The sequence below is a fragment of the Oncorhynchus mykiss genome, chromosome 25 (genome assembly GCF_057628025.1).
Source record: "Oncorhynchus mykiss isolate SJ-2025 chromosome 25, ASM5762802v1, whole genome shotgun sequence".
Taxonomy (NCBI): Eukaryota; Metazoa; Chordata; class Actinopteri; order Salmoniformes; family Salmonidae; genus Oncorhynchus; species Oncorhynchus mykiss.
Genome location: NC_143046.1, coordinates 90,762,151 through 90,782,946, shown reverse-complemented (window position 1 = coordinate 90,782,946; position 20,796 = coordinate 90,762,151). Strand labels below are relative to the sequence as shown.

The 20,796-nt window shown below is 42.9% G+C and overlaps 1 protein-coding gene across 3 annotated transcripts in view; it reads left to right on the top strand.

The window, feature by feature from the left end:
• cpxm1a (carboxypeptidase X, M14 family member 1a) overlaps window positions 1-20,435 on the top strand; it is a 37,483-nt gene extending 17,048 nt beyond the window's left edge. For 2 of the 3 annotated variants that reach the window (XM_090221466.1, XM_090221467.1), the window contains exons 6-13: window positions 1,402-1,496; window positions 1,763-1,886; window positions 5,788-5,984; window positions 6,748-6,927; window positions 11,400-11,694; window positions 15,068-15,207; window positions 15,620-15,722; window positions 18,574-20,435. In XM_090221466.1, coding sequence (XP_090077592.1) covers window positions 1,402-1,496; window positions 1,763-1,886; window positions 5,788-5,984; window positions 6,748-6,927; window positions 11,400-11,694; window positions 15,068-15,207; window positions 15,620-15,722; window positions 18,574-18,914 — 1,475 coding nt within the window. In that variant the 3' untranslated portion in view covers window positions 18,915-20,435. Of the gene's footprint in view, window positions 1-1,401; window positions 1,497-1,762; window positions 1,887-5,787; window positions 5,985-6,747; window positions 6,928-11,091; window positions 11,155-11,399; window positions 11,695-15,067; window positions 15,208-15,619; window positions 15,723-18,573 lie in introns of those variants that run through there. The other variant, XM_090221468.1, reaches the window with a different exon arrangement.
• Window positions 20,436-20,796: the final 361 nt, after the last annotated feature.

Genomic DNA, 20,796 nt, shown 5'->3' with positions numbered 1-20,796 from the left:
GTTTTTAGGCCATGCTCATTGTGTTTTTAGGCCATGCTCATTGTGTTTTTAGGTCATGCTCATTGTGTTTTTAGGTCATGCTCATTGTGTTTTTAGGTCATGCTCATTGTGTTTTTAGGTCATGCTCATTGTGTTTTTAGGTCATGCTCGTTGTGTTTTTAGGTCATGCTCGTTGTGTTTTTAGGCCATGCTCGTTGTGTTTTTAGGCCATGCTCGTTGTGTTTTTAGGTCATGCTCATTGTGTTTTTAGGTCATGCTCATTGTGTTTTTAGGTCATGCTCATTGTGTTTTTAGGCCATGCTCATTGTGTTTTTAGGCCATGCTCGTTGTGTTTTTAGGTCATGCTCATTGTGTTTTTAGGTCATGCTCATTGTGTTTTTAGGTCATGCTCATTGTGTTTTTAGGTCATGCTGATTGTGTTTTTAGGCCATGCTCATTGTGTTTTAGTTGTTCGAGTCAATTAGACCATGCCCATTTCAAGATTATCCCCTGGTACAACAACTACTGGTAGGCTGACAGTAGCTGGTAGGCTTATCCCCTGGTAAAACAACTACTGTCATGGTATCAACAGCCTGGTAGGCTTATCCCCTGGTAAAACAACTACTGTCATGGTATCAACAGCCTGGTAGGCTTATCCCCTGGTAAAACAACTACTGTCATGGTATCAACAGCCTGGTAGGCTTATCCCCTGGTACAACTACTGTCATGGTATCAACAGCCTGGTAGGCTTATCCCCTGGTACAACTACTGTCATGGTATCAACAGCCTGGTAGGCTTATCCCCTGGTAAAACAACTACTGTCATGGTATCAACAGCCTGGTAGGCTTATCCCCTGGTACAACTACTGTCATGGTATCAACAGCCTGGTAGGCTTATCCCCTGGTACAACAACTACTGTCATGGTATCAACAGCCTGGTAGGCTTATCCCCTGGTAAAACAACTACTGTCATGGTATCAACGGCCTGGTAGGCTTATCCCCTGGTAAAACAACTACTGTCATGGTATCAACAGCCTATTTACACCAGGTAGTGCATTCTGGTAGGCTTATCCCCTGGTACAACAACTACTGTCATGGTATCAACAGCCTATTTACACCAGGTAGTGCATTCTGGTAGGCTTATCCCCTGGTACAACAACTACTGTCATGGTATCAACAGCCTATTTAAACCAGTGTGTTGTCATTTATCTCTACACACTGGGCTTGTAAAGCAGCATGTTACAGGGTTTGGGTCAATTCCATTTCAAATCCAGTCACTTCAGAATTGTAAACCATTGAAAATATTTGAAGTTGGAAGGTCAGTGTATGTCCTGAATTGACTGGTACCCCACACCCTGGCATGTCATCTTGACCCTGGTCAAGGACACACAGAGATCTTATCAACCGGCCTTCATTCTCTTAGATCCGGACAACGTTTGGCAACACTTCTCTGAAAAACTGTCTGGCTCTAAAGATAACCTGGACTTCAGACACCACAACTACAAGGAGATGAGGAAGGTGAGATCTCACACACACGCTCTCTCTCACACACACACACACACGCACACACACACACACACACACACACACACACACACACACACACACACACACACACACACACACACACACAGCTGTCCTACCTGTACCTGTCCTCTGTATGTGTTAAGTGCTTATCCAATATCTCTTTATTTAAAAACACCTATTTAGTGCTTATCCAATAAAAACACATCGTTTTACTGTCCAATGAGGTCCCACCACTGGTGTGTCTGTCTTCTCTGCAGCTGATGAAGGCTGTGAATGAAGAATGCCCTCGTATCACTCGTATCTACACCATTGGAAAGAGCTACACCGGACTGAAGCTGTACGTCATGGAGATCTCTGATAACCCAGGAAAACATGAACTAGGTCAGAAAGATGTCTTCAATGGCACCCTATTCCCTATATAGTGCACTACTTCTTCTTTTTTGTTGCCAGGGCTCATAGGGACCACACTGGGACTAAACAGCTCTGGGGACAGGGCTTCATGAACAGCTCTGGGGACAGGGCTTCATGAACAGCTCTGGAAACAGGGCTTCATGAACAGCTCTGGGAACAGGGCTTCATGAACAACTCTGGGGACAGGGCTTCATGAACAGCTCTGGGAACAGGGCTTCATGAACAGCTCTGAGAACAGGGCTTCATGAACAGCTCTGGGTACAGGGCTTCGTGAACAGCTCTGGGAACAGGGCTTCATGAACAGCTCTGGGAACAGGGCTTCGTGAACAGCTCTGGGAACAGGGCTTCGTGAACAGCTCTGAGAACAGGGCTTCATGAACAGCTCTGGGTACAGGGCTTCATGAACAGCTCTGGGAACAGGGCTTCATGAACAGCTCTGGGAACAGGGCTTCGTGAACAGCTCTGGGTACAGGGCTTCGTGAACAGCTCTGGGAACAGGGCTTCATGAACAGCTCTGGGAACAGGGCTTCGTGAACAGCTCTGGGAACAGGGCTTCGTGAACAGCTCTGAGAACAGGGCTTCATGAACAGCTCTGAGAACAGGGCTTCATGAACAGCTCTGAGAACAGGGCTTCATAAAGGGTAGAAGTCAACCCCTCTGGCTGTGTGTGTGTGTGTGTGTGTGTGTTACTCGTGTGTGTGTGTGTGTGTGTGTGTGTGTGTGTGTGTGTGTGTTACTCGTGTGTGTGTGTGTGTTACTGTGTGTGTCTGGCATGCCTGACAAAGCTGTTTATCCTCAGACAGTCTGCCAAGTATTTCTGCAGGGTTCTGTGGGTTATTGGAGCCGTTTTCAGAGAAAACACACACACACACACTGCTGTTTTCAGAGAGAGGAGGCCTCTCTTATATCAACAAATGGATAATGATTTCAAGTGAAGACCAAGCAACACAAGACAGATTCCTCCATCGTTTGTATTGGTAGAAATGTCAGTTCTAGTTGTATTTACAGTCTCTTTTTACTTCTGCAATATACATATAATAATAATATACAAGTGAAAAACTACTTTTTAGCTACCCTTGAAAGACGAGTTATATAAACAGATTGTTTTAGAAAAGGAAAAGCTGCTCTCTCTAGTAGCTCCGACGCTTTCGTTTATTCACCAACGTTACAGCAAGCTGTCTTCAACAGGGTTTCACGTCAACAGATTGGGAAATATCTACACTCTTAGATAAGAAAAGGATTCTAGGCAGAAGCATACAGGGTTCTTCAGTTTGTCCCCATAGGGGATCCCTACATGGTGCTGGGTAAAACCCTCTTCCTAGAACCCTCTTCCTAGAACCCTCTTCCTAGAACCCTGTATAGATGGTTTTTACCACAAACCATTTTATCATCTAAAGGTTGAGTTCCACCTTCCGCCTTTTTACCCTTTAAAATGGTAACTCTTTATTTAAAAGAAAGAGAGAAAAAAAATCCTATAAAATGTTTATTCGGATTCAGAAGAGTTGTATGTAAAACCTTACCTTTTCTAAGAATCATCAAAGAACCATTTCTTTAAAAAACTTTTAAAAAAACCAATTCTTACGATAAAAAAGGTTCTAGGTGGAACCCTTTACGCTACAAAGACACCTCATTTTCCAGAAAGGGTTCGTCCAATGAAAAGAGTTATTGGTAGAATCCTATCCATCTGCGAAGAACCATTTTGGAAGAGCTGATATTGTTTTTTGTTTTTTTTCAGTTTGAGTTTCAAGGGTAATTTGATTCTCTACACTGGAGCCTGTTGTTTTGAATCAGGGCAGAGAGGAGAAGAGATCCTCATGTGTTTTTCATTAGAACCAGGAAGGACAGAAAATGACAGGGAGCTTTACCAATAAGTACCTTATGATAGAAGGTAGAATACGAGCGCTGATGATACCTAATAAGGAGTGTTGATCTAGGATCAAATCACTTCCTGTCAGTGTAATATTAATTCGTTGTTCTGAAAGCCTGAACTGATCCTTAAATGGCCTTCCAGTCTGAGACACTTGATACATACAGCCCCCTTGGTTTCGTTTCTTTAGGTCTCTCTTCTCCCATCTGTACAGGATGTGTGTTGTTCGGGCCACAGTGGTCCATTTTGTACACTTTGGCAGCCATAGCTGTAGCACACTGATCACTAGGAAACACACAGTGATTTCGGGACGTTTGAAAAGATCCCCCAGAACGTCAATATATGCCTTCCTCAGCACGATTAAAACTATTCCGCAGCACTGGGTGCCAACTCGTGATGCTCGCAGACGGAGAGCGCTGCTCAGACCACCGCGCTAGCCGCAGTTCACAGAATACCTCATGGTATTAGCGTGTCATTTTTTATTATTTTGTTTTAAGCCTACGCCAAACTATAGCTCTAATCTTAACCACTCAGAATGAATACCGAAACTTAACCCTTTGAGTTGTTTCTGTTTTAAACCTGTAACCAAGCAGAATTAACCTTGTAACCATGCAGAATTAACCCTGTAACCATGCAGAATTAACCCTGTAACCAAGCAGAATTAACCCTGTAACCATGGAGAATTAACCCTGTAACCAAGGAGAATTAACCCTGTAACCATGGAGAATTAACCCTGTAACCATGCAGAATTAACCCTGTAACCATGCAGAATTAACCCTGTAACCAAGCAGAATTAACCCTGTAACCATGGAGAATTAACCCTGTAACCATGCAGAATTAACCCTGTAACCATGCAGAATTAACCCTGTAACCATGCAGAATTAACCCTGTAACCATGCAGAATTAACCCTGTAACCATGCAGAATTAACCCTGTAACCATGCAGAATTAACCTTGTAACCATGCAGAATTAACCCTGTAACCATGCAGAATTAACCCTGTAACCATGCAGAATTAACCCTGTAACCATGCAGAATTAACCCTGTAACCAAGCAGAATTAACCCTGTAACCATGGAGAATTAACCCTGTAACCAAGCAGAATTAATCCTGTAACCATGCAGAATTAACCCTGTAACCAAGCAGAATTAACCCTGTAACCATGGAGAATTAACCCTGTAACCATGCAGAATTAACCCTGTAACCATGGAGAATTAACCCTGTAACCATGGAGAATTAACCCTGTAACCAAGCAGAATTAACCCTGTAACCATGCAGAATTAACCCTGTAACCATGCAGAATTAACCCTGTAACCAAGCAGAATTAACCCTGTAACCATGGAGAATTAACCCTGTAACCAAGCAGAATTAACCCTGTAACCATGCAGAATTAACCCTGTAACCATGCAGAATTAACCCTGTAACCATGGCGAATTAACCCTGTGACCAAGCAGAATTAACCCTGTAACCAAGCAGAATTAACCCTGTAACCAAGCAGAATTAACCCGGTAACCATGCAGAATTAACCCTGTAACCAAGCAGAATTAACCCTGTAACCAAGCAGAATTAACCCTGTAACCAAGCAGAATTAACCTTGTAACCATGCAGAATTAACCCTGTAACCAAGCAGAATTAACCTTGTAACCAAGCAGAATTAACCCTGTAACCAAGCAGAATTAACCTTTTAACCATGCAGAATTAACCCTGTAACCAAGCAGAATTAACCCTGTAACCTTGCAAAATGAATGCGTCAAAAATAGACATTCATCCATAATACGTTGAATTTTGAAGGGGAAACTATGAGATCTTGTTGAGCTGGAGTCACTGCCCAACACAATAATGAAAGCTTGGAAGCTTTATCAAGTAGAAAGAATGCATTGCTGATGTTGACATCATGACAACAAAACCCTGCCTGGAGCAGAAGGCCAATTTCCGTTGTTCACTGTAACATGGACAATAAAGTTGTATCGTATTCACATTGTAGAAACATCCCCTGTTCCCCTGCAGGTGAGCCAGAGTTCCGCTATGTGGCAGGTATGCATGGCAACGAGGTGGTTGGCAGAGAGCTGGTGCTGAACCTCATGCAGTACATCTGTCGGGAGTTTAGACGAGGCAACCCACGCATCGTCCGTCTGGTGACCACCACACGTATCCACCTACTGCCGTCTATGAACCCTGATGGATATGAAACAGCCTTTGAAAAGGTAGGATGAGGGGTGGAGCAGGGGATAAGGGATGTATTGATTGATTGAATTATTGACTGGTTAATTGACTGGCTGACTGTGTGGTAATGGGTGATGTCGAAAAACTGCATTTCCTCACTGGTTGAAATCTGCCTCAAAGGACCATGGAAAGAGCACCACCTTGTGGTCAGAGAACTCTAGAGAGAGGACTCAGAACGTCCTCGTGATGACTTCATATTAGAACTCTAGAGAGAGGACTCAGAACCTCCTCATGATGACTTTATATTAGAACTCTAGAGAGAGGACTCAGAACCTCCTCGTGATGACTTCATATTAGAACTCTAGAGAGAGGACTCAGAACCTCCTCATGATGACTTTATATTAGAACTCTAGAGAGAGGACTCAGAACCTCCTCGTGATGACTTTATATTAGAACTCTAGAGAGAGGACTCAGAACCTCCTCGTGATGACTTCATATTAGAACTCTAGAGAGAGGACTCAGAACCTCCTCGTGATGACTTCATATTAGAACTCTAGAGAGAGGACTCAGAACCTCCTCGTAATGACTTCATATTAGAACTCTAGAGAGAGGACTCAGAACCTCCTCATGATGACTTTATATTAGAACTCTAGAGAGAGGACTCAGAACCTCCTCATGATGACTTCATATTAGAATAAGGAAGGGATGTAGGACATATTGATTGATCGATCGACTGACTGATCGATCGATTGTGTGATATTGAAACTAGCTTTAAACATGCATCTCAACTTAACTTCTCTCCAGGGGTCAGAGCTGGCAGGTTGGGCTCTGGGGCGCTACAGCTACGAATGGGTCGATATGAACCACAACTTCCCCGACCTGAACAATATCATGTGGGACGCCAAGGAGAATGACACAGACATGGTTAAAACAGCCAACCACTACATCCCCATACCAGAGTACTACACTAAAGAGGATGCCTTCGTAAGTACTGTACACTACACATCAACTCCACCACAGAGTATGACTCAACATTATGTTTTCAGTTTTATTTTTCCTGGTTTTACATTTGTTTTGTTTTTCCACTCTTAAAATTCAAATTGTTCATAGAGAAACAATGAAATTGGATGTGCTGAGTCAATGATCAAATCACACCTGAAAGGGAAAAAAATGGTGTAATTCCCCTCTTAAGGATCGGAACCCTTTTTTTCCAATTTCATCCTAAAATGACATACCTGAATCTAACTGCCTGTAACCCAATACCTTGAAGCAAGGATATGCATATTCTTGATACCATTTAAAATGAAACACTCTGAAATGTGTGGAAATGTGAAATTAATGTAGGAGAATATAACACAATAGATCTGGTAAAAGATAATACAAAGAAAAAAAAACATGTGTTTTCACATTTTCTTTTCTCCATCAGCTTTTGAAATGCCATACATTAAGATAGGATCCTGGGTGTAATTTAAATGTTGTCCACCAGATGGCAGCAGTGTGTGTACAAAGTGTCAGACTGATCCAGTGAAGAATTACATTACTACTCAACATTTTGGATAAAGTCTGCCAGGAGTTTGCCCAAATGTGCCGAATTGGTCAATATATTCATTTTCAACTACATAACTATAGAGAACATACATAAATGCTATGGTAATAAAACATGTAAGTTTACACACTTCCAGAAATGTCATACATGATGGATCATTAGCTTATACATAAACTATCACACATCTAGATGTCCGGATGGGATGAGTTTGGAGCCAGAGACAACAGTGGGGTCAATCTGTAGAATATAAAACTGGATTTTATTAAACAAAACTATTATACATTTTATCTCTGGGAGCCTCAGGATGACACATCAGAGCTAGATTATTGAATGTAAGTACATTATTTACCTTCAGAGGTGAATGTATCAAACCAGTTGCCGTGATAAAAGTGTTTTGTTCCTCAAACAATAGCACAGTATTATTTCACTGTAAAAGCTACTGTAAATTGGACAGTGCATTTACAGTAACACGAATTTAAGCTTTCTGCTCGTATAAGACATGTCAATGTCCTGGAAAGTTGGCTGTTGTATACAACATAATTCTAGTCACATTATCGCATGTTGAGCAACAACCGTCCCGGTGTAGGGACACCGGTCCCGTAGAAGTATAAAAAGTACGGACAATTTAAATTCTGCATAATGGCACAGCATTTCATCAACTTTCCTGCTTCAGTTTGCTGCCATATGACTGGTTTCACATTTGTCTCCAGAGATTATAAGGTAAACTAGAAATAAAATTATTGTAATTTATATTTACAATTCCCTTCTCCAAACGAATTACTAATTGACCTAGTTCTTATCAATAGTTCTTATCAATAGTTCTTATCAATAGTTCTTATCAATAGCTCTTATCAATAGCTCTTATCAAGAGGTAAATGACAGTCCATGGAGAAGGGTGTTATTTCTACAGTGAAAAATGAAGTAGGTGCTTTTTCCACGTGGAACCGGAAGGTTCTCTAGACCTTATTCATGGTTTTGTTGGTCATAAAGGTGGAGGCCTTATCAGGGAATTAAGGCAAGGTCAGAATACGGCGTGTCTGTAGACCAGTGGAGGCTGCTGAGGGGAGGACGGCTCATAATAATGTCTGGAATGAAGTCCATTCCTATGAGCCGTCTTCCCCTCAGCAGCCTCTACTGTTGTAGACACACCTCCATTAATACAGTGTATCAGTAGACACACCTCCATTAATACAGTGTATCTGTAGACACACCTCCATTAATACAGTGTATCAGTAGACACACCTCCATTAATACAGTGTATCTATAGACACACCTCCTCCACACCTCCATTAATACAGTGTATCAGTAGACACACCTCCATTAATACAGTGTATCAGTAGACACACCTCCAGTAAACAGTGTATCTGTAGACACACCTCCATTAATACAGTGTATCAGTAGACACACCTCCATTAATACAGTGTATCTGTAGACACACCTCCATTAATACATTGTATCAGTAGACACACCTCCATTAATACAGTGTATCAGTAGACACACCTCCTCCACACCTCCATTAATACAGTGTATCTGTAGACACACCTCCATTAATACATTGTATCAGTAGACACACCTCCATTAATACAGTGTATCAGTAGACACACCTCCTCCACACCTCCATTAATACAGTGTATCTGTAGACACACCTCCATTAATACAGTGGATCTATAGACACACCTCCATTAATACAGTGTATCTATAGACACACCTCCATTAATACAGTGGATCTATAGACACACCTCCATTAATACAGTGGATCTATAGACACACCTCCATTAATACAGTGTATCTGTAGACACACCTCCTCCACACCTCCATTAATACAGTGTATCAGTAGACACACCTCCATTAATACAGTGTATCAGTAGACACACCTCCTCCACACCTCCATTAATACAGTGTATCTGTAGACACACCTCCATTAATAGTGTATCTGTAGACACGCCTCCATTAATACAGTGTATCTGTAGACACGCCTCCATTAATACAGTGTATCTGTAGACACACCTCCATTAATACAGTGTATCAGTAGACACACCTCCATTAATACAGTGTATCTATAGACACACCTCCATTAATACAGTATATCTGTAGACACACCTCCATTAATACAGTGTATCTGTAGACACGCCTCCATTAATACAGTGTATCTGTAGACACACCTCCATTAATACAGTGCATCTGTAGACACACCTCCATTAATACAGTGTATCTGTAGACACGCCTCCATTAATACAGTGTATCTGTAGACACACCTCCATTAATACAGTGTATCTATAGACACACCTCCATTAATACAGTGAATCTGTAGACACACCTTCATTAGTACAGTATCTGTAGACACACCTCCTCCACACCTCCATTAATACAGTGTATCAGTAGACACACCTCCATTAATACAGTGTATCAGTAGACACACCTCCATTAATACAGTGAATCTGTAGACACACCTTCATTAGTACAGTATCTGTAGACACACCTCCTCCACACCTCCATTAATACAGTGTATCAGTAGACACACCTCCATTAATACAGTGTATCAGTAGACACACCTCCATTAATACAGTAACTATAGACACACCTCCTCCACACCTCCATTAATACAGTGTGTCAGTAGATACACCTTCACCACACCTTTGATCTCCACCCCAAACAAATACCAGGTGAATAGCAGGTGAATAGCAGATTAATAGCAGGTGAATAGCAGGTGAATAACAGGTGAATAACAGGTGAATAGCAGATGAATAGCAGGTGAATAACAGGTGAATAACAGGTGAATAACAGGTGACTAGCAGGTGAATAGCAGGTGAATAACAGGTGAATAACAGGTGAATAACAGGTGAATAGCAGATGAATAGCAGGTGAATAGCAGGTGAATAGCAGGTGAATAGCAGGTGAATAGCAGGTGAATAACAGGTGAATAACAGGTGTATAACAGGTGAATATCAAGTGAATAGCAGGTGTATAACAGGTGTATAACAGGTGAATAACAGATTAATAACAGGTGAATAGCAGCTGAAGAAAAGTTCATAAAAATTGAATTAATTACAAGCCCTTAACTCTGTTTGGAATTGGCCCCTTGCTGAACACATTGAAAACAGAACATTCAGAGTATGAAGGACAGCTGATCTGTAGGAAGGTGTGTACTTCCTCTCAGTGGGCCTCCGTCTCTCGACAGCCTAGTGGGCCTCCGTCTCTCTACAGCCTAGTGGGCTGTGGGCCTCCGTCTCTCTACAGCCTAGTGGGCTGTGGGCCTCCGTCTCTCTACAGCCTAGTGGGCTGTGGGCCTCTGTCTCTCTACAGCCTAGTGGGCTGTGGGCCTCCGTCTCTCTACAGCCTAGTGGGCTGTGGGCCTCCGTCTCTCTACAGCCTAGTGGGCTGTGGGCCTCCGTCTCTCTACAGCCTAGTGGGCCTCCGTCTCTCTACAGCCGAGTGGGCTGTCAGTACTGTCCCAGGCTGTCTGTACTGTTCCAGGCTGTCAGTACTGTCCCAGGCTGTCTGTACTGTCCCAGGCTGTCAGTACTGTCCCAGGCTGTCAGTACTGTCCCAGGCTGTCAGTACTGTCCCAGGCTGTCTGACATGTGAGTCTGTCCCTTTCCCAGGTGACCCCAGAGACACGTGTTAGTAACATGTTATTCTGTCCCAGGTGACCCCAGAGACACGTGTTAGTAACATGTTCTTCTGTCCCAGGTGACCCCAGAGACACGTGTTAGTAACATGTTCTTCTGTCCCAGGTGACCCCAGAGACACGTGTTACTAACATGTTCTTCTGTCCCAGGTGACCCCAGAGACACGTGTTAGTAACATGTTATTCTGTCCCAGGTGACCCCAGAGACACGTGTTAGTAACATGTTCTTCTGTCCCAGGTGACCCCAGAGACACGTGTTAGTAACATGTTCTTCTGTCCCAGGTGACCCCAGAGACACGTGCGGTCATCAGCTGGATGCAGGACATCCCCTTTGTCCTGAGTGCCAACCTCCACGGGGGGGAACTGGTGGTTACCTACCCCTTCGACTGCACCCGGGACTGGGCCCCTCAGGAAAACACCCCTACAGCTGACGATAGTTTCTTCCGCTGGCTGGCCACGGTCTACGCCTCCACCAACCTGGTCATGGCCAACCCTGATAGGAGGATCTGCCACTCTGAAGACTTCCAACAGCACAACAACATCATTAACGGAGGAGCCTGGCACACCGTCCCTGGGAGTCAGTAGTTCTCCTATATATATATATACAGTGGGGAGAACAAGTATTTTATTCACTGCCGATTTTGCAGGTTTTCCTACTTACAAAGCATGTAGAGGTCTGTAATTTTTTATCATAGGTACACTTCAACTGTGAGAGACGGAATCTAAAACAAAAATCCAGAAAATCACATTGTATGATTTTTAAGTAATTCATTTGCATTTTATTGCATGACATAAGTATTTGATACTTCAGAAAAGCAGAACTTAATATTTGGTACAGAAACCTTTGTTTTCAATTACAGAGATCATACGTTTCCTGTAGTTCTTGACCAGGTTTGCACACACTGCAGCAGGGATTTTGGCCCACTCCTCCATACAGACCTTCTCCAGATCCTTCAGGTTTCGGGGCTGTCGCTGGGCAATACGGACTTTCAGCTCCCTCCAAAGATTTTCTATTGGGTTCAGGTCTGGAGACTGGCTAGGCCACTCCAGGAGCTTGAGATGCTTCTTACGGAGTCACTCCTTACTTGCCCTGGCTGTGTGTTTCGGGTCATTGTCATGCTGGAAGACCCAGCCACGACCCATTTTCAATGCTCTTAATGAGGGAAGGAGTTTGTTGGCCAAGATCTCGCGATACATGGCCCCATCCATCCTCCCCTCAATACGGTGCAGTCGTCCTGTCCCCTTTGCAGAAAAGCATCCCCAAAGAATGATGTTTCCACCTCCATGCTTCACGGTTGGGATGGTGTTCTTGGGGTTGTACTCATCCTTCTTCTTCCTCCAAACACGGCGAGTGGAGTTTAGACCAAAAAGCTCTATTTTTGTCTCATCAGACCACATGACCTTCTCCCATTCCTCCTCTGGATCATCCAGATGGTCATTGGCAAACTTCAGACGGGCCTGGACATGCGCTGGCTTGAGCAGGGGGACCTTGCATGCGCTGCAGGATTTTAATCCATGACGGCGTAGTGTGTTACTAATGGTTTTCTTTGAGACTGTGGTCCCAGCTCTCTTCAGGTCATTGACCAGGTCCTGCCGTGTAGTTCTGGGCTGATTCCTCACCTTCCTCATGATTATCGATGCCCCACGAGGTGAGATCTTGCATGGAGCCCCAGACCAAGGGTGATTGACCGTCATCTTGAACGTCTTTAATTTTCTAATAATTGCGCCAACAGTTGTTGCCTTCTCACCAAGCTGCTTGCCTATTGTCCTGTAGCCCATCCCAGCCTTGTGCAGGTCTACAATTTAACCCTGATGTCCTCACACAGCTCTCTGGTCTTGGCCATTGTGGAGAGGTTGGAGTCTGTTTGATTGAGTGTGTGGACAGGTGTCTTTTATACAGGTAACGAGTTCAAACAGGTGCAGTTAATACAGGTAATGAGTGGAGAACAGGAGGGCTTCTTAAAGAAAAACTAACAGGTCTGTGAGAGCCGGAATTCTTACTGGTAGGTAGGTGATCAAATACTTATGTCATGCAATAAAATGCAAGTGAATTACATAAAAATCATACAATGTGATTTTCTGGATTTCTGGATTAGATTCCGTCTCTCACAGTTGAAGTGTACCTATGATTAAAATTACAGACCTCTACATGCTTTGTAAGTAGGAAAACCTGCAAAATCGGCAGTGTATCAAATACAGTGCCTTGCGAAAGTATTCGGCCCCCTTGAACTTTGCGACCTTTTGCCACATTTCAGGCTTCAAACATAAAGAGATAAAACTGTATTTTTTTGTGAAGAATCAACAACAAGTGGGACACAATCATGAAGTGGAACGACATTTATTGGATATTTCAAACTTTTTTAACAAATCAAAAACTGAAAAATTGGGCGTGCAAAATTATTCAGCCCCCTTAAGTTAATACTTTGTAGCGCCACCTTTTGCTGCGATTACAGCTGTAAGTCGCTTGGGGTATGTCTCTATCAGTTTTGCACATCGAGAGACTGACATTTTTTCCCATTCCTCCTTGCAAAACAGCTCGAGCTCAGTGAGGTTGGATGGAGAGCATTTGAGAACAGCAGTTTTCAGTTCTTTCCACAGATTCTCGATTGGATTCAGGTCTGGACTTTGACTTGGCCATTCTAACACCTGGATATGTTTATTTTTTAACCATTCCATTGTAGATTTTGCTTTATGTTTTGGATCATTGTCTTGTTGGAAGACAAATCTCCGTCCCAGTCTCAGGTCTTTTGCAGACTCCATCAGGTTTTCTTCCAGAATGGTCCTGTATTTGGCTCCATCCATCTTCCCATCAATTTTAACCATCTTCCCTGTCCCTGCTGAAGAAAAGCAGGCCCAAACCATGATGCTGCCACCACCATGTTTGACAGTGGGGATGGTGTGTTCAGCTGTGTTGCTTTTACGCCAAACATAACGTTTTGCATTGTTGCCAAAAAGTTCAATTTTGGTTTCATCTGACCAGAGCACCTTCTTCCACATGTTTGGTGTGTCTCCCAGGTGGCTTGTGGCAAACTTTAAACAACACTTTTTATGGATATCTTTAAGAAATGGCTTTCTTCTTGCCACTCTTCCATAAAGGCCAGATTTGTGCAATATATGACTGATTGTTGTCCTATGGACAGAGTCTCCCACCTCAGCTGTAGATCTCTGCAGTTCATCCAGAGTGATCATGGGCCTCTTGGCTGCATCTCTGATCAGTCTTCTCCTTGTATGAGCTGAAAGTTTAGAGGGATGGCCAGGTCTTGGTAGATTTGCAGTGGTCTGATACTCCTTCCATTTCAATATTATCGCTTGCACAGTGCTCCTTGGGATGTTTAAAGCTTGGGAAATCTTTTTGTATCCAAATCCGGCTTTAAACTTCTTCACAACAGTATCTCGGACCTGCCTGGTGTGTTCCTTGTTCTTCATGATGCTCTCTGCGCTTTTAACGGACCTCTGAGACTATCACAGTGCAGGTGCATTTATACGGAGACTTGATTACACACAGGTGGATTGTATTTATCATCATTAGTCATTTAGGTCAACATTGGATCATTCAGAGATCCTCACTGAACTTCTGGAGAGAGTTTGCTGCACTGAAAGTAAAGGGGCTGAATAATTTTGCACGCCCAATTTTTCAGGTTTTGATTTGTTAAAAAAGTTTGAAATATCCAATAAATGTCGTTCCACTTCATGATTGTGTCCCACTTGTTGCTGATTCTTCACAAAAAAATACAGTTTTATATCTTTATGTTTGAAGCCTGAAATGTGGCAAAAGGTCGCAAAGTTCAAGGGGGCCGAATACTTTCGCAAGGCACTGTATATAATAACCAGCACCGTCCCTGGGAGTCAGTAGTTATTTATATATATATATATATATATATATAAATTCAGGCCCTTATCAAAGACTATTTGTTTTTCATGTGTTTTGTTACCATATTTTTGTCCCCCAGGTATGAATGACTTCAGCTACATGCACACTAACTGCTTCGAGGTGACGGTGGAGCTGTCGTGTGACAAGTTTCCTCATGCCAGCGAGCTTCCTACAGAGTGGGAGAACAACAAGGAGTCTCTGCTTGTCTACATGGAGCAGGTCTACTGTTCTTTACATGGATTATTTACCAAAGTTATACTGTATCGGAGTTATTCAAACTACTGGAAATGGCCCCAATTGGAAAGACTTCACTTGTAGAATACTGTCCTACTGCATATCCCAGCTCTCTCTTACCAGCTCTCCAATTTGTAGATATTTCCCTGATCATCTCTGTTTCTGATGTTCCCTGACGATCTCTGCTTCTGATGTTCCCTGACGATCTCTGCTTCTGATGTTCCCTGATTATCTCTGTTTCTGATGTTCCCTGATCATCTCTGTTTCTGATGTTCCCTGATTATCTCTGTTTCTGATGTTCCCTGATCATCTCTGTTTCTGATGTTCCCTGGTCATCTCTGTTTCTGATGTTCCCTGATCATCTCTGTTTCTGATGTTCTGTCCTTGCCTCTACCAGGTTCACAGAGGCATCAAAGGAGTGGTGAGAGACAAGATGACGAAGAAAGGCATTGCAGACGCCATTGTGAAAGTGGAAGACCTGGACCACGACATACGATCAGGTAGACATAAGATTCTACAACGATTTACATGATGCACTACACTACACTACACAGAAGAAACAGGGGGAAAAAAATCGGCCATTTTTTCTGTTTACCTCGCACTGCTTGTATGTCAAATTCCTGCCAGCACCAATTTCTAACTGCTTGTAGTAGCAGACACAATGCTCCGTGCTCGGGATTTACGGTGTTACCGGCATAGCACACAAGGGGGTGCTGAAAACACAAGAAAAGCCCATTTGGCCTCTATTAACAGAATGCTAACAAAATGTGCACAATCTAATAGCGAAATCTCAGACGCTAAGATGCTAAACTAGCGAAAACTAACATAAACAAATTGCAAAGACGGGCAAATCCAGCTCATGAAGTTATACAAGCATAGTTAGTAGCTACAGAATATCATTTTTTTTAGGTGTGTGTTCAATTACAAGGGAAAGTAAATGAGAGAAATTGTGCAAATGAACAAAGTTGTGATGCTTTTCTGAAGGAAGAGCAGCTTGTGTCCACGGAGCAGAGGGGAGAAGAATGGAGGGAAAACACGCTAACAGGAAGCACAGGGAAAAAATGACAACTGTACAGAACTACTGGCAGAAAGCCATTATAAGATATCTGATAACTTAATAATCATAATATAACAGTTCTGGGGAACTACGGTAAACTTCATGCTAAATAAAGAGACTGGCTCAACTGTCCTGGGGAACTACGGTAAGCTTCATAATGTGACTGTCTCAACTGTCCTGGGGAACTACGGTAAGCTTCATAATGTGACTGTCTCAACTGTCCTGGGGAACTACGGTAAGCTTCATAATGTGACTGTCTCAACTGTCCTGGGGAACTACGGTAAGCTTCATAATGTGACTGTCTCAACTGTCCTGGGGAACTACGGTAAGCTTCATAATGTGACTGTCTCAACTGTCCTGGGGAACTACGGTAAGCTTCATAATGTGACTGTCTCAACTGTCCTGGGGAACTACGGTAAGCTTCATAATGTGACTGTCTCAACTGTCCTGGGGAACTACGGTAAGCTTCATAATGTGACTGGCTCAACTGAACTACGGTAAACTTCATGTAAAATAATGAGACATGAAAAACGCAATCTTCTTTACCTCCTGACGTATTGCACAAGTTGACTGCAGGTACTTAAAAAGTAGCTACAAATATTCAAATTTATTGGAAAAACATCTAAGAAATATTTGACGGTAATTGAAAAACCATCCTGTGGCCTTTTCCAAATCAAATGAAATCAAATGTAATTTGTCACATGCGCCGAATACAACACTGAAGTGCTTACTAACACTCCCTTAATTAACCATCAATGCAGTTAAGAAAAAATGAGTGTTAAAGTATTTACTAAATAAACTAAATGTTAAGGGCTTGTAAGTAAGCATTTCCTAGTAAGGTCTACTACACCTGTTGAATTTGTACGCACCGTCACTGTGGGGACGACGTCCTCGATGCTCTTATTGATTGACCAATAGACCTCCACCCTTTGTCTTACCGGAGGCAGCTGTTATTGACCAATAGACACAGACCTCCACCCTTTGTCCTACCGGAGGCAGCTGTTATTGACCAATAGACACAGACCTCCACCCTTTGTCCTACCGGAGGCAGCTGTTATTGACCAATAGACACAGACCTCCACCCTCTGTCTTACCGGAGGGAGCTGTTATTGACAAATAGACACAGACCTCCACCCTTTGTCTTACCGGAGGCAGCTGTTATTGACCAATAGACACAGACCTCCACCCTTTGTCTTACCGGAGGCAGCTGTTATTGACCAATAGACACAGACCTCCACCCTTTGTCTTACCGGAGGCAGCTGTTATTGACCAATAGACACAGACCTCCACCCTCTGTCTTACCGGAGGGAGCTGTTATTGACAAATAGACACAGACCTCCACCCTTTGTCTTACCGGAGGCAGCTGTTATTGACCAATAGACACAGACCGCCACCCTTTGTCTTACCGGAGGCAGCTGTTATTGACCAATAGACACAGACCTCCACCCTTTGTCTTACCGGAGGGAGCTGTTTTATCTTGCCGATGCAGCATAAACCCAGCCAGCTGTATATTATCCATGTCGTCGTTCAGCCAAGACTAGGTGAAACATAAGATATTACAGTTTTTAATGTCCCGTTGATAGTCTTGATCGGCGCTGTTATGGTGTTATCCAATGATTGCTCGTTGGCTAATAGGACTGATGGTAGAGGAGAATTATCCACTAGCCGTCGGATTCTTACAAGGCACCCTGACCTACGACCCCTATATATCCGACTCTTCTTCATGTGAATGACGGGGATTTGAGCCTTGTCGGGTGTCTGAAGTAAATCCTTCGTGTCCTACTAGTTAACGAAAAAATCTTCTTCCAGTACGAGGCGAGGAATCGCTGTTCTGACATCCAGAAGCTCTTTTCGGTCATAACGTATGTACAAAATAAGTTACCAACAACGTGAAAAAACACACACAATAACACAATTGGTTAGGAGCCCCAGTAAAAACGGCAGCCATCTTCTCCGGATCCGTTATTACAGCAAATACGGTACATATACAATACACCGCCAAAACACAGTCCGTGCTCTCTCTCGTATCTTCATTTAATTTACCCCTGGCTTCCATTTATTTTATTCTACTCCCAAGATGCAACAGTATCTTTAAAAAAACGGATACTTTACTGTCTTTGTTACACCATTACATGTATCTCTTTAGTTTCAAGCCATGTATTTTATTCTACTGTAAACATCAGTTTGTATCAGCTAGGTCCCCATCCCCCTTTAATTGTGGTATTATCGACAAAATATTTTTGATACATTTTCTGAATGAATGATCTTGAGACTCTCCTGTGTATCTCCTTTAGCGGCTGATGGGGACTACTGGCGTCTGTTGAACCCCGGGGAATACAAAGTGACAGTGTGGGCGGAGGGATACCTTCCCTCCATGAGGCGGTGCAACGTCGGGACCGAAGCACGCCCCACCATCTGTGACTTCATCTTGATCAAGACTCCACGGCAGAGGATGAACGAGATCCTAGCTAAAGGGGGGAAGTTACCCCAGGATCTACAACTGAAACTGAGAGCACTGAGGCTCCGGAAACTAAGAGCCTCCACCAAGGCCATCAACCAGCGGAGGGAGCACAGCCGCAAGGCCAGGGGAACACGGTTCGCTAGGGCACCACGCCCTCTCACACCCCTGGCCTGAGAGACAGGGGACAGACTGTGTCTCTAATGACACCCTATTCCCCACATGGCTCTGGTCAAAAGAAGTGCACTATATAGGGAATAGGGTGCCATAGGGCTCTGGTCTAAAGTACTGCACTATATAGAGAATAGGGTGCCATTTGGGACTCACCTTGAGGCTTTGAAACGACCGGGGTGTTTGAGATGGACTACATTGTAGTCAGCGACGACAGACAGACTGAAATACAAAACGTCAATGAGAAGTAATTTTTAGGAAGGTGATTTGTAAATCCGACTGCAATGTAGTCGATCTGAAACAAGACACAGCGGCTTCAACACAAGTCTGTATTCCCAGTGAACGTTGTGATTTCAGATTTGAATAGCAGAGTAGTACAGGGAGATTTAATGTGTTCTAACTAGCTTGTTGGGACACTGGTCAACATGTCAGTTGTTTGTTAAAAAGGTAGAGAGATAATGTAGTTGATGAGGCTGTATCTTTACATTGGTAGGAATATTTCATACCTTCATAACTAGTTGTTTCGCTTGTTGGGAAAGTGGTCAACAGTAGCTAGGTTTCCATCCAATTGGCGACAAATTTTCATGCGAATATATTTTTTAAAAAAAATCTGCATAAAAAAAATCTGCATAAAAAAAATCTGCATATTTTCCCACCAGTGGTGTTTCCACCAAACTGGATTTGTTGCGGATAAAACATCAGTCCGTGATGACGTAGTGCGCACAAATAGTACTTCTTCACTTAAAAGGTTTTCACGTTACCGAATTAAAATGTTTTTTCCATCGCATTTTCAACTCGTATCGATAGTTTGTTGCGCTGAATAGCACACACGTGCGTACTCTAGCCAACAGCTCGGGTAAAGCCATCAGATTATTATGATCAGATTATTATGGATCAGAGAGAAGATATTTTAGTTGTTGTCGACCCGGCAGTCAAGCATCGATCATCATGTCACCAGACTAAGGAACGTCCAGCTCACAGCATCCATTCACCACCCTGTGATGTTCATCATAAATCAGTTCATCTGTAGCCTAATAAACTACATGGTTTCCCCGTAGTGAGAGGACCACACGCCAATATCATCTCGTGACTCCCAACTTTACTTTGATACGGTTCGATAGCAATTATATCAATATTTGCGCATAAAATACGCCATTTCTCGCATAATTTAAATTTTCCCGACAAGAAAAAAGATGTTTGAACGAAACAAATAGTCTGTCGAGATTTATAAAATTGTACTGAAACGACCTGTTTCCATCACAGTTTCCATTTGTCCATTTTTTGTTTTTATACGGTATGACTTTACTGAAATAGACACTGTGAATGGAAACGTGGTTAATGACAACAGGAGTCTGCAAGACGGCACAAAAAGGTCTTTAGTACAGCTGTTTTTACACTAACTATGAACAATATAGAAGAAGACCTTTTATGATGACGAGGGGAGGCCACGGCAGTATCAGCTGGCCTGATACGTTGTATATCATTGTGTGTTTTGACTATTTCATTAAAGGACAATTTGGGTAGAAAGAGTCGGGGTCAATAATGTACTTGTTCAGAACCAGGAGAACTGTGATGAAAACGTGTGTTGTTTCCTCTCTTGCCGCGTAGGACCTGCTGTCAGTTTGAGGTTAAGGTTAGTAAATTTATACGCACACACACACACACACACGAAAGACAAACATAGAGGATTTTTAAAAACAAGGTAAAAAGGCAGGGCAAGGGGACTTAGAACTCCAGAGAAGAACAACGTATACAAAACAGATTGTTCAATTAATGTTAAGCTTCTAATACCCCTGAAGGAGAAGGTATCACACACACACACACACAGGCTCATTCCCCTAACCAATACGATCGTGTGGAGTGAATGTGATTGAACTCAAATGCTGAT